The 13,939-nt window shown below is 42.6% G+C and overlaps 1 protein-coding gene and 1 long non-coding RNA gene across 3 annotated transcripts in view; one reads left to right on the top strand and one right to left on the bottom strand.

Annotated features, from left to right (window-relative positions):
- The window catches only part of TRAF3IP2 (TRAF3 interacting protein 2), a 40,733-nt gene extending 35,652 nt beyond the window's left edge, over positions 1-5,081 (top strand). The window contains exons 8-10 of one of the 2 annotated variants that reach the window (XM_036247716.1): positions 2,162-2,236; positions 4,568-4,659; positions 4,838-5,081. In XM_036247716.1, the coding sequence (XP_036103609.1) occupies positions 2,162-2,236; positions 4,568-4,659; positions 4,838-4,976 (306 nt within the window). In that variant the 3' untranslated portion in view covers positions 4,977-5,081. Of the gene's footprint in view, positions 1-2,161; positions 2,237-4,567 lie in introns of both variants that reach the window. The other variant, XM_036247717.1, reaches the window with a different exon arrangement.
- Positions 1-13,939, bottom strand: part of LOC118620689 — a 61,396-nt gene that overhangs the window by 26,539 nt on the left and 20,918 nt on the right. The gene's annotated exons all lie outside the window — the stretch shown is intronic.

Raw genomic sequence — 13,939 nt, 5'->3', positions numbered from 1 at the left:
TCATTTCTGCCCTAAATGGTCATGGCTGGCCCTGGGAGCTGCCATCCCTTGGCTGCCTACTGCTGCTCGTCTGTGTGGCCCCAAAGCACTCGATGTCCTGTCTGCATGTCTAGGAACCGGCCAGTCTCAGAGCTGACAGCTGGTGTGTGGGAAGGGCTCCAGGTCCCTCCAGTTCCTGAGGAAACCTGTCGAGCTCTACTGGTGTGTGGCAATGCCAGGCAGTAGCACACAGCTCAGCCCTAGAGCTTGTCTGACTATACCCAGCTATGAGCCAGACTATCTCTAAACTCGGTCTCTGGGTGCAACAGTGTCTTGGGCCCTTCCTCATCACTGAAGGGGCTGGAGAGGCCAGATGCAGAGGTGTCTTCTGCCCACCTGGCTGCCTTCCTGGTCTCCTCCAGGCAGCAGCAAATCCAGGACACAGGGCGTGAAGAGGTGCCCGGGAGGAGCTGAGTCATAGAGCCAGCAACTGCACAGAAAGCCCATATCTGGAAATATGGGAGAAAATAAACATGCCCCTCCACAGATGGAGGAGCCCAGTGAACAAACAAAATTGTACAGTGTCCTGAAAGTCAGAAACTAAATCCAGTTCTTTTTTTTTTTTTATCCTCACCCGAGGATATTTTTCCATTTTTTTGTACAGATAGAGTGGGAGGGAGAGAGAGAGAGAGAAACCTCGACGTGAAGGGACACATCGAGTGGCTGCCACCCGCACGACCAACCAGGGCCGGGGACAAACTGCAACCGAGGTACGTGCCCTTAGCGGGAACCGAACCCGGGTCTCTCTGGACCGCAGGCCGACGCTCTAACCGCTGAGCCAAACTGGCCAGGGCCTAAATCCAGTTCTTATTGTAAACTGTGCCCTCTTTTTCATGTGTCTGTACTGATGTAGATTCTGGTGCTTTTAGTTGCCTACTACTTGGGTCACTTTAAAGCGTGCTTTTGGTGGTGTCTGATTTTCAAAGGAGGTGGTTCTCAGAAAACACCTTGTGGATGATTTGTGTGTGTTGTGTGATTGTGCATGTATAAAAGAAGTGTGAGTGTGTAAGAGAGTGTGTTTAGGAGGGGTTTCTTTGAATTCAGTAACGAGTCATCGCCACTGGCACGTCCTTCTGAATTCTGCTTTTATTCCATGCACAATGAAGACTCCTCCGTAATGAAAATCAATTGGAAGATGAAATAGTTGGGAATGCCTAATTCCTCATCTCCTTGTCATCAGAAGACTGAAAACCTGGTGCTGGTCACAGGATTTGGAAGACTGACTCTTCTCATATTGAAAGTTCTGGTTTTGATCCAGTTCTTAGAAGAAACATTGTTTTGGGCCACCGCGGTGTCAGAGCACACCGGAACTGGTGTGGGAACCCTAAAGCTTGGGAGGCAGGGCTCTTCACAACTGACCTCCCAGCCTGCCTTCCGCTCCCCCGACACCCACTCTGTGCTCTGGCCGCAGGGCATGACCAGCTGGTCCCACCCCACCGCCATGCCTCCGTTTACCCAGGCCCTTCCTCTTCTGAGAACGTCCTTCCCCTCTCCCCCATTTCCCTTGCCTGACCACATTCTTCTTCCAGTACCCAAATGACACCTCTCTTGTAACTGTCCTTCAAAGCACTGATGTAGAATGTACGGCCCCCAGTTGCTTCCACAGAAATTTGTTCATACTCTTCACACCGCACTGTGGTTGGTGATTTACCTTTCTGACTGCTCGCTAAACTTCTGTGTGAGGAGAGGGTTTATATCAGTGGTATTCGGGTAAACTGGACACAAAATCCTGATTCGTAGCATGTTCCCATGTCCATAGTATAAATACTCTCACCATGGCCAATTTCAAGCTACCACTGTGCAGTCACTGAACACTGAACTGGGAAGAGGCACACCGGCTTCTGTGAGGTGATGCGAACCAGCTCAGCAGACCCTGGAATGTATCCTAATCCTTGAAACCCAAAGTCTAGCACGAAGCGTGACTTTGAATAGGACTCCGATAAATGACTGCTGAGTGCATAAGTAACAGAGATGTGTAATGGGGAGAGCTTCAAATTAGAAGGGTGTGGCCCTCAAATAAGAAAATCAGAATAAAGGTATGGTGTGGGCTTGCCTGTGGGTACTATACATTAACTCCTCATCCTCATTCCTGAAATTAATCCTTGACTTTGTTCTGTTTCAGATGCAGATTGAGTTTATAAAACAAGGAAGCATGAATTTCAGATTCATCCCCGTGCTTTTCCCAAATGCTAAAAAGGTAAATAAACAGACATAAAACCTCAGAATTCAAGCTTTGCTTTGTTTGCTATCTGGGATTTTAAGTGGAAAAACTTGTCAACTTTTTATCAGTCCTTAGAGATAACAGTGTTACCAGAAAGATCAGCAAGTTGTACCACTCAGTTCAGCAGCATGAATCGAGCATTATCTGATGGACCATCTCTGTCCTAATTGTTCAAACAGCCATTACGCACAAAGTAGTTTGTGTTTTAACTCATGTGCTAAAAAGAGACTGTTCATCTGATACTTCTTATCTCTTATACATAAAAGTCGAGATGTGTACATTTTCTGCTGGCTGTCCCTCAGAAGTATTTTGTGGCATGCAATTCAGCTGTCAAAACTGTAGAATACAGGCATTAAATCTACACAATTACCAAAGTGAACTTTGCTGTGGTTCATAGGAGAGTTTTTGCACCAGAAGGGCAGGCCAGTATGTTTAGGGCCTGGGGGCAAAAACCACCTGAGGCCATGCACCAAAGGGAAAGCAGCGGTGTGGTAAACATCTTGAAAGTCAGACCGCAGCACCCTGAGCTCAGTCCCAGCTTCCCCCTGGAGGATTCCTGGATGTCAGGTTTGCATTGAGATTTCTGCCCTGGGTGAGCAAGGGTCCAATTTATGTGAATGGGAACCTAGGGGTTGCACAGTCCACAGCCTGCACAGTAGTCTGCCTTTCCATCCCTTGCCCAGGCACTCATTGCTCTCACTGCAAGGTCTCCTTACTAGTCTCCCTGTCTCCACTGTGACTCTGTCCCAGCCATCCTCTGCTCTGCCGTCAAAGAGGAGCATCCAAAATGTGGATCTAGTCTCTCCAGCTTAGAAGTTTCGTAGTGATTTCCTGCTGACTACAAGATCATCTCTCCCTTTCTTAGCATGACATATGAGGCCCCTTAGAGAGGGCTGTGCCCAGGTGCTCGGCCTTCTCTCCTGTCACCATGTGCAGATGACTGCTCTGGAATACTGGACTATTTCAGCATGCTCTCATGCACACCATGTTCTTTCATGTTTCTGTGCCTTTGCATTTCTGTTCCCTCTGCTTGCAATGCCCTTCCCTGACTTGTCTGTTCAGTGAACTCTTGCTATCCTTGTTACCCAATCTCTCTAGACTCTCCTGATCTCTCTTCCCCTGTACCAACCTTGATTCGATGTATGTGGCTGGGGTAAAGGCACTGAGAGGAATTGTATATAATTACTGGAACATGATGATAGAAAAAGCTGACCAACTTTTAGTTGGTTTTACTAATGTTTTTAAAACTTCAGACAATCCCTTTGTTGCCTGTGCTCAGGGCAGACTGCTCCCACTCCCTGCCCCATGGGTATGCTTAGAAAAGAGTTCATTTTTCTTTATATTCTGACACCCTCATAAGACTATTAACTCTTCAAGTCAGTAACTGTATCTTTTTCATTTGGGTGTCATCAATACCCAGCATGATGCCTGGCGCAGAGCAGGTGCCACTTCTGAGCTCATCCTGCAATCTACTCGGAGAAAAACCTGCAAGGCCCTATGTCACACAGCCCCCTCTGCTTCCAGCGCCCTCAGCTCTCTCTCACGCGCTCACCTCTAGCCACACTGAGCTGTCCCCTGAACAGGCCAGGCATGCTCTTCACCTGCCTGGACTCAGACCTCGGTAAAGCTTGCTGCTTCCGCTCTTTCCCCAAACACCCTATTTAAAACTACAAACCTTTCATCCTGGCCGCAGCACTGCCTATTCCCTTTCTCTGTTTTATTTTTCTTTACAGCATGTTTCACCATCAAACACACTGTATGTTTTCACTTATTCATTATCTGTCTTCCCCCAACAGAATGTCCACTCCATGAGACCAGTCTGAAATTGCACCCCCACAATCCCCAGCTCACAGTTTCTGCCTTTGCTTGATAACTGGGGTCTTCTGGTATCCTTCTACTGCCGGCCAGACCCGTGGCTGGAGTGAAAGGATAATGAATTCGATTACGTGGACAGCCTTGGCATAGTGCTTGCGAAATCCCAGGGGAATTCACATCACTCTGCATGACCTCGGTCCTACCCCTTTTATGTGAGGGTGGTGAAAAGCACATTGAAATGCAGAGGGCAGGTAGCCTGGGAGACTGACTGAAAATGCTGTGCACATGTGGTTTCCATAAGGAGATATACAGCTTACACCCGAAGCCAAGAGCATGTCACATGCTAACCCCTTCCAAAAGCAAAACAGTGCAACTCCCAGGATCATTTGGTAGAAAACGCCCCCAGAGGGAAAGCCATCAATGTTTGGGAACAGATCCGGAATCCAGGTTTTTTTCTAATGGCCCTTGCTTCTGTCATTCTCTGTCCCATAGGAGGACGTGCCCACCTGGCTTCAGAACACGCATGTCTACAGCTGGCCAAAGAATAAAAAAAACATCCTGCTGCGGCTGCTCAGAGAGGAAGAGTATGTGGCTCCCCCACCCGGGCCTCTGCCCACCCTTCAGGTGGTGCCCTTGTGACACCCTGCATCCCCAGGTCACTGGGGACAGGCGCTCTTCTAGCTGAGGCTGGTTTGCAGCATCCACAGCTGTTTGTTTTCAGTCCCTCCCTGAGGGGCCCCTAACCCGGAACCTGTTTTGCAGAGTATTCTTCCTCCTGAGACCTCCACAGACCCTGTCTTTCAAAGGGAGGCCGTGGCCGCTCTGCATTCCCTGCTTCTTATGCCCACTGCAGTTCCTCCTAACAGTCTGGCTCATCCGATCTGGGCCTGTCACCGCTTAGCGAGTAGATCACGTAAGTGACCGCACGTCAGTGACCATAAACACCTTCCCATTGCTTACAGCTACTTTTATGTGTTAGCCAGATGCTTGTGTGGCCCCAGACCAAAAGGATTCATGTACAAATAATAAAACATTTATTCTTTTGTAACATTGTGTTTCCCTTATCTCAAAGGAGATAGATATTAATTTATAATAATATGGGCAGTTGCTTCCAGGGACATCAGTAAAGCTTCTTAGAGATAATATTAAATAAATGTAACAAACTACTTTGTATTAAAAGATTCAAGCCAGAAAAACAATTCTCTTTTTTTATTTTATCCTCACCCAAGGACATTTTTCGATATTTTGTTCAGATAGAGTGGGAGGGAGAGAGAGAGAGAGAAACATCGCCGTGAAAGGGACACATCGAGTGGTTGCCACCCACACAACCCAACCAGGGCCGGGGACAAACTGCAACCAAGGTACGTGCCCTTAGCGGGAACCGAACCCCGTCTCTCCAGACCGAAGGCCGACACTCTAACTGCTGAGCCAAACCAGCCAGGGTTAGAAAAACAATTCTTTTAACATAATCTCAAAAGCTTTCCTCTTGCAGTACAACTTTTAAACAAAACAACTTTGTACAACACTTGACTATGACTCTAAATAAAATCATAGTTCTTAGGGTCTGGCCGTAGATGTTAAAATATTTGTGAATTATATGATGTGACATCGCATGTACAATGCAGGTTATAATTAGGGTTTGGGAGACCTGTGTTCTAGTCTTGGTTCTATCACTAACTAGCTGTGTGACCTTAAGCAAGTCCTTTCACTTTTCTGGAACCCCAGAGACTTGTTTATAAAATGACATGGACACAAAATATCTCTATGACTCTGAAAGGTTTAAGGTCTAGGATCTAAGTTCTAAATACTCTTTTCAGGAATGACTGAGTTTTCATTTTTATAATTCTACCTCCCAGGGAATTAAATTACATTTTCTTAACAGAGTCATTTTTTTTGATGTCTTCAACAATACCCTCACATTAATAATTTTAGGAAAGTTACCGAGGAGATCAAGGAAGAAATTAAAAACTTCCTGGAAACCAATGAAAATGAAGACACAACAACACAAAATCTATGGGATGCAGCGAAAGCAGTTCTGAGAGGGAAGTTCATAGCACTACAGGCCTACCTCAAAAAAAAGAGAAAAATCTTTAATAGACTATCAACCTCACAACTTAAAGAACTAGAGAGCAAAAAAAAAAGAAAACCCCAGAGCAAGTAGAAGGAAGGAAATAGTAAAGATCAGAGCAGAAATAAACGACATAGAGTCAAAAAAAAAATTCAAAGGATCAATAAAACAAAGACCTGGTTTTTCGAAAAGATAAACAAGATTGATGGACCCTTAGCTAGACTCACCAAGAAACAAAGAGAGAGAACCCAAATACACAAAATCAGAAATGAAAGAGGAGAGATAATAACTGACACCACAGAAATACAAAAGATCGTTAACAACTACTATGAACAATTATATGGCAACAAATTCAACAATCTAGGTGAAATGGACAAATTTCTAGAAACACAAGGTCTCCCAAAACTGGACCAGGAAGAGATAGAAAACTTGAACAGACCAATAACAACAGAAGAAATTGAAGATGTAATCAAGACTCTCCCAGCAAACAAAAACCCAGGCCCAGATGGCTTCACGGGGGAGTTTTACCGAACATTCAAAGAAGAACTAACATCCATTCTCCTCAAACTATTTCATAAAATTCAAGAAGAAGGAAGACTTCCAAACTTTTTTATGAAGCCAGCATAATTCTAATTCCAAAACCAGAAAAAGACACTACCGAGAAAGAAAACTACAGGTCAATATCCCTGATGAACATAGATGCCAAAATCCTGAACAAAATACTAGCAAATCGGATCCAGCAATACACCAAAAAAATTATTCACTATGACCAAGTGGGATTCATCCCAGGGATGCAAGGCTGGTATAATATTCGCAAATCAATAAACGTGATACACCACATAAATAAAATGAAGAATAAAAACCACATGATCATATCAATAGATGCCGAAAAAGCCTTCGACAAAATCCAGCATCCATTTCTGATAAAAACACTCAGCAATGTGGGAATAGAGGGATCATACCTTGACATAATAAAGGCCATATATGAAAGACCTACAGCCAACATCATACTCAATGGGCAGAAACTAAAAGCATTTCCCTTAAGAACAGGAACAAGGCAAGGATGCCCACTTTCGCCACTCTTATTTAACATAGTACTGGAAGTCTTAGCCATAGCAATCAGACAGGAAGAAAAAATAAAAGGGATCCAAATTGGAAAGGAGGAAGTGAAACTGTTATTATTCGCAGATGACATGATACTATACGTAGAAAACCCCAAAGACTCCATACAAAATTTACTATACTTAATAAATGAATTTGGCAAAGTAGCAGGATACAAAATTAACGTCAAGAAATCGATGGCATTCTTGTTGTTTGTTTTTTTTTGTTTTTTTTTTTATCCTCACCTGAGGACATTTTTCCATTTTTTGTACAGATAGAGTGGGAGGGAGAGAGAGAGAGAAACATCGACGTGAAGGGACACATCGAGTGGCTGCCACCCGCACGACCAACCAGGGCCGGGGACAAACTGCAACCGAAGTACGTGCCCTTAGCGGGAACCGAACCCGGGTCTCTCCGGACCGCAGGCCGACGCTCTAACCGCTGAGCCAAACTGGCCAGGGCTCGATGGTATTCTTATACACCAATGATGAACTCACAGAAAGAGAAACTAAGAAAATAATCCCATTTACCATTGCAGCAAAAAAAAATTAAGATACCTATGAATAAACTTAACCAAAGAAATAAAGGACCTATTCGCAGAAAACTACAGTCATTGAAAAAATAAATAGAGGAAGATATAAAAAAGTGGAAGAATTCCCTGTTCATGGATTGGAAGAATTAACATCATTAAAATGTCCATGCTACCCAAAGCAATCTATAGATTCAATGCAATCCCCATCAAAATACCAACGGCATACTTCACAGAATTAGAACAAGTACTTCAAAAGTTCATATGGAACCAAAAAAGACCTCGAATAGCCACAGCAATCTTGAAAAAGAAGAACAAGTTGGAGGGATCACATTACCAGATTTCAGGTTATACTACAAAGCCACTGTAATCAAAACAGCCTGGTACTGGCACAAGAACAGGCATATAGACTAGTGGAACAGAATAGAGAACCCAGAAATGGACCCAAGGCAATATACTCAATTAATATTTGACAAAGGTGGCAAGAGCATACAGTGGAGTAAGGACAGCCTCTTTAATAAATGGTGTTGGGAAAATTGGACAGCTATATGCAGAAAAATAAAACTAGACCATCAACTTACACCCTACACAAGAATACACTCAAAATAGATAAAATACTTAAATGTGACTCATGAATCCATAAAAATCCTAGAAGAAACTGTAGGCAACAAAATTTCAGACATCATACGCAGCAGAATTTTCACTGATGCATCACCTAAGGCAATAGAAACAAAGGAGAAAATGAACACACGGGACTACATCAAACTCAAAAGCTTCTGCACAGCGAAAGATACAATCATCAAAACGGAAAGGCTACCCACTGTATGGGAGAGCATAATTGCCAATGATATATCAGATAAGGGGTTAATTTCCAATATATATAGAGTGCTCATACAACTCCACAAAAGGAAGACAAAGAACCCAATTAAAAAATGGGCAGAGGACCTAAATAGACACCTCTCCAAACAGGACATACAAATGGCCAAGAGACATATGAAGAAATGCTCAACATCACTAATCATTAGAGAGATGCAAATTAAAACAACAATGAGGTATCACCTCACACCTGTCAGAATGGCCGCCATCAACAAATCATCAAACAACAAGTGTTGGCGAGGGTGTGGAGAAAAGGGGACTCTAATTCTCTGCTGGTGGGAATGCAGACTGGTGCAGCCGCTATGGAAAACAATATGGTGCTACCTCAAAAAATTAAAAATTGACCTTCCATTTGACCCAGTGATCCCACTGCTGGGAATATACCCTAAGAAGCCTGAAACACCAATCAGGAAGAATATATGTACCCCCATGTTCATAGCAGCACTATTTACAATAGCTAACATCTGGAAACAGCCCAAGTGTCCATCAGTAGACGAATGGATAAAAAAGCAGTGGTACATATACACAATGGAGTACTATGCAGCTATAAGAAAGAAAGATCTCTTATCCTTTGAGACGACATGGAGGGACCTGGAAAGTATTATCCTAAGTGAAAGAAGCCAAGCAGAAAAAGACAAATACCACATGATCTCACTTATATACGGAATATAATGAACATAACAGTCTGAGGAATACAGTAGACCCAGTCACATGGAAGTAGGGCACAGACTGACATCCCTCAGAAGAGGGGATGGGGGGGTGAGGGGGTGGGAAGAGATAAACCACAGAACATAACAGTCTGAGGAATGGGGTGGAAGTGGGGTACAGACTGACAATCCCCAGAAGAGGGGGTGGTGGGGGAGAGATAAACCACAGAACTTATATGCATGTGTGCATGAACAATGGACATGGACAACAAAGCTGGGGTCAGGGCAGGGAGGGAGGGGGAGGGGGGAATCAGTGGGGCGGGGGGGGGGAAGGAGAACCATCTGTAACAAAAATAAATTAATAAAAAAAAAAGAGAGAGAGACCTAGAAATCAGCCAAGGTAGTAACTCTCTCTAGTACCTTCACAACAATTTAATTACAGAATTCTCTTCATTCTACTCTCTTAACATGTAAAGGGAGTTTTCTAAAATGAACACAAAAAAACTATACCCACAGTGCAGTTCCAGTTCCATAGCTAGAGCTCTTGAATGGATCTCTGATCCTAGAGCAGCTTTCCCAAGGCACATGGCTTCATAGTCCCATAGACATGGTTTGAGTGAGTAGGCAGGAATGTTTCAGGTACAGAAGTGTGGAAAACAAAGTTGAATCAAAACCTCTCTTAGTGATCATTATCAACATTAGCATACTGAAGTCTGAGAAGTCTTTCAGTGAAAAAAGTTGTTTAAATTTGTACAGTTAGTGTTTCTTAGTTGTCTTTTCCTTGACCACTTAATATCTCATCATTTTCAGTAGAGTGTTTAATAAAGTATATTTCACTGGATGTTGGACTAGAAAATGGACTATAAAGCTATTCATAAGAGGTTTTCTACTTTATCAGCTACTGTATTTATTAAATCAATCAATTCAAGAAATATTTACTGAATAGAAACAATATTGTGTGCTAAGAATAAAGTGGTGAAAAACTAAAAAAAAAATAATTTTAGGAAAAAATATATCTTGCTCATCTGGTGTACAAAACAAAAAAAATATATGTTCTACTATATAGAACAAGGTGAAATGACTTTAATTATGGCCCAAGATGAATAAGCCAATATGAAGACTTTTCAGATGTGAGAGCTACTGCTTCGTTTACCTGTCTACCTAACCTCTTAAACAAGGCTGAATTGTACTATGAGAAAATTCAACCTTTATGTGTCACCACAGAAAAGACAAATACTTAGCAACTATAAATAAGGAACTTTGCTAATGAAATGCAAAGAGCATTAGTTTTATTTACATTATAACCTAGATGTCTACTAAGTAAGATGAATGTCTTTGTTTTGTTTATTTTTTAAAAAAAAAAGGAAAAGAAAAGCTACTCATTTGTAAGACTCCGTGACAAGTACTTTTAGCTTCATAGCATTTGAGACCTGGTAGAACTGATGTACTTATTTGATTAACTCAAAATGCATGGAAAACACCCCCCCCAAAAAACTTTAAGTCTTCTTTCTCTCTTTTCATCTTTTCTGCCCAGGCAGGATAGCATCATTAAGGATTCTACACACAGTTATAAATAGAATGACATCAGCAATTAGTACTCTGAAATGTTTCTATTTGCAAAGGTTTAATAATGTGATGTTATGAGCCTTCTTCCCTTCAGAGACTTGTCCTGAGCTCTCAGCCACTACTCCCACCCCAGGTGAAAGACGGAGGAAGGTCCCTGGTGTTCCACAAATCATCATTAAAGTGTTGCAGCTGGTTGCACTGGTGGCAAAAAACAAAACAAACAAAAAGTACATGTGCGTGCACATACAATACCTGGCCCAGCGATGAAAGTTTGACCCCTGAAGTTCATATGAAATTTGATAACCACAAACATCAAAGTAATTTTAACAACAATTTTAAAACGCTGACACTAAGATTAACACTTGGTTTATTGAGACGTGATCCTGGTCCTCATGTATTCATCTGTAGATATTTTGGGGGTGGAGGTGAGGTATGGCTGACTAAAAATATTCCCTCAGCTCAGGCTTTATGCAGACCCACACTGACTTTAGGGGTGAGGTGTGCAGAATACAAAGTTAGATTCTTGTCTAATATCTAGTAACTAACAAAACTTAAAATATAAATTTTAATTTCAGTGACTGGTTTCAAAATGTCTGCCTGCTTCATTTAATTTAACTCTGTATTGTTCAAAGACATCTCAGTTCATGGCTACAATCAAAGTATTAAAGTAGCTATTTCTCAGCTCAGCGCTCAGAAAAATTACTGTAGTTGATAAGCCTTTTCTTTTTTCCTGTTAAACAAATCTCTGTTTTGAACATTCCAGACCTTGTTTCATGACGCTTGCCAAGCATTCTTAACCTGAGACATTTCATCAACCACCTCATCCACTTTGCCAAACACCCCATTGTCACCATCACCTTTGCCAAATGGATTACAAAGTCCTATGATCATTGGGAAATGATCCAGAAAGAGACTCTCAAAACACAGGGTCTTTCTGTTTCTTCTTAATGAACCAAGAAGAATCAGAGAGACCCGCCTCCTAGGGGCATCTGAAAAGACAAGAAAGGTTAGAGTGTGGGAAAATACCACAAAGCAGAAATGCCACTCATCCTGAAGAATTATGCACTATTTTTCAAGATAAATAGCTCTATATGAGCCCACCGGCCAAATAAACAAAAACCAGGCAGAAAGAAAGAAAGCACCAAAATCACGAGACCTGAAAGGCCGGGGCTGTGCAGGCACTGAAAACACTTGTCACTCACACACAGACGGACAGAGAGGAACCCATCAAACACCACAGATAACCAAGACAACGAGGCAGCGCAGAAAGAAAAGGAAAAATCTCCAGAAAATAAACTTTTAACGACATGGAAATATGTGATTGGAATGACACGATTCAAGGTTGCAGTTCTGAAAAACAAAAAACACAAAAAAACTCAATACAAGTTACAATACAAGAAACACAGAGAGGCAATTTGAGGAACTCAGAAATAAAAATCAGTGAACAAAACAAGTACTTACCAAACAGATTGTAACTGTAAAAAAAAGAATCAAATAGACATTCTAGAGATGAAGAACTCAATAAAAGGGATAAAGAACGGACTAGCAAGCAAAAAAAAAAAAAAAAAAAAAAAGGAAAGAAAGCATCAAATCCATTTAATTGTCATATCATTTATTTCTGTCATAGAATTTTCAGTGTGGAAAAGACCCTAGAAATCCTGCACCTCTGCTGTTTTTTTTTTTTCCGCGTGAGAAAATTGGGGCCCTCAGAAACCATGGCTTTTCTAAGTTGGGCTAGATATCTTGGTTTCCAATCTGCAGACATTTATTTGTTGAATGTAGACAGGTTTCTGGGTTTGGATGGCATGTTTGTTCAACAACTGACCCAGTATCTCCCAGAGGTAAACTGAGCCTCAGGAACAGAGGAGGCCTGAGGGAAGATGCACCTCTGGTGGCTGGAGGATTAAATGATCATGTTGCAACTTGTTCTGTGGGAAATTCTTTGGGGGATTAATTATTGCTGTGATTATATGGAGTGTGGCTTTTCTTGAAGTAGCTTGGCATATTTATTTTATACTGGAATTATATGAAACCAAGGCATAATTTAAAAGACCTTGACACCTTCCTGAAGCAAACAGACAAAACCTGCTACTAGTCAGACTAGTTTCTTTTCGTTTTCTCTGGCCAATCTCCAAAACAAAAACAATGAAAAGGGTTTTTATTTTGAAATCTGTTCTTTTCATCTTGTTGGACTAATACGTAGCTCTTTGGAACATCTGCACTACCTTCCAAACGAAATGAGAAATGTATGGGTCACGGACCTCTGCTTTGGGTGGGGGAGGCTGTAGGAGGCACATCGACGACACAAAGGAGCCAAGCTCAGTCAACACAGCTGGCATTCAGGTGGCCTTGTGCCCAGGCAGGATAGCATGTTCCTAACTTCCTACTTGTGTGCTCCATTTCCTATTGGAAAAAGCTTTCAGATAATCACAGGACCCTTGGTGGGAGGCTTTCACAGACCCTGGGCAGTCACCTGCTGCCTGCTCACCCACGTGTGCCACAGCCGCTCCATCTGTGACTGTGTACTTGCTCCCAAATTCTTATCCTCAAGCTAAGCGGGCTGTGTAGTTTAGTTCCCTACTTAATTTTTAAGGAGTGTATGAGCATGGGTCTAGGTCACCCCTAACCCTGTGTTTAGGAAGTGATATTTGAGCCTTTGCTAAATAATGAAAGTCTTGGACCAAGGTGTACCTGGGCAAGATGACATGTTCTGGGCCTGCCTGCTGTTTTTTAGAAGCATGCCTATGGAAGGAATAATTGCAGCCCGCAGATCTCCCAGGCCTTGCAAACTAAAACCTTGAGGACACACATTTCTTGTCCCTTGCCTGACCTCCCTTTGCTCCCTTCACCAGGAAGGCTCTGATGGCAGCTGGGGAGACAGAGGAGGGGGAGGGAGAGAGGGGGAGACAGAGAGAGAGAACTCATGCCTGATGGATCCCATTAGGCTTAGTGTGCAAAGCAAGTTGAGATGAAGTAGCTGCTCTGGTATGCATCCAAAACTGTTCTATTTTTAGTTTCTCCCTCGTGCTTCTTAGCCCCACATTGTCCGCCTGGGCACCTGGATCGGCAGCAAAACG

Source organism: Molossus molossus, unplaced genomic scaffold (genome assembly GCF_014108415.1).
Source record: "Molossus molossus isolate mMolMol1 unplaced genomic scaffold, mMolMol1.p scaffold_m16_p_8, whole genome shotgun sequence".
Lineage (NCBI taxonomy): Eukaryota > Metazoa > Chordata > Mammalia > Chiroptera > Molossidae > Molossus > Molossus molossus.
This window is presented reverse-complemented; position numbering and strand designations above follow the sequence as displayed.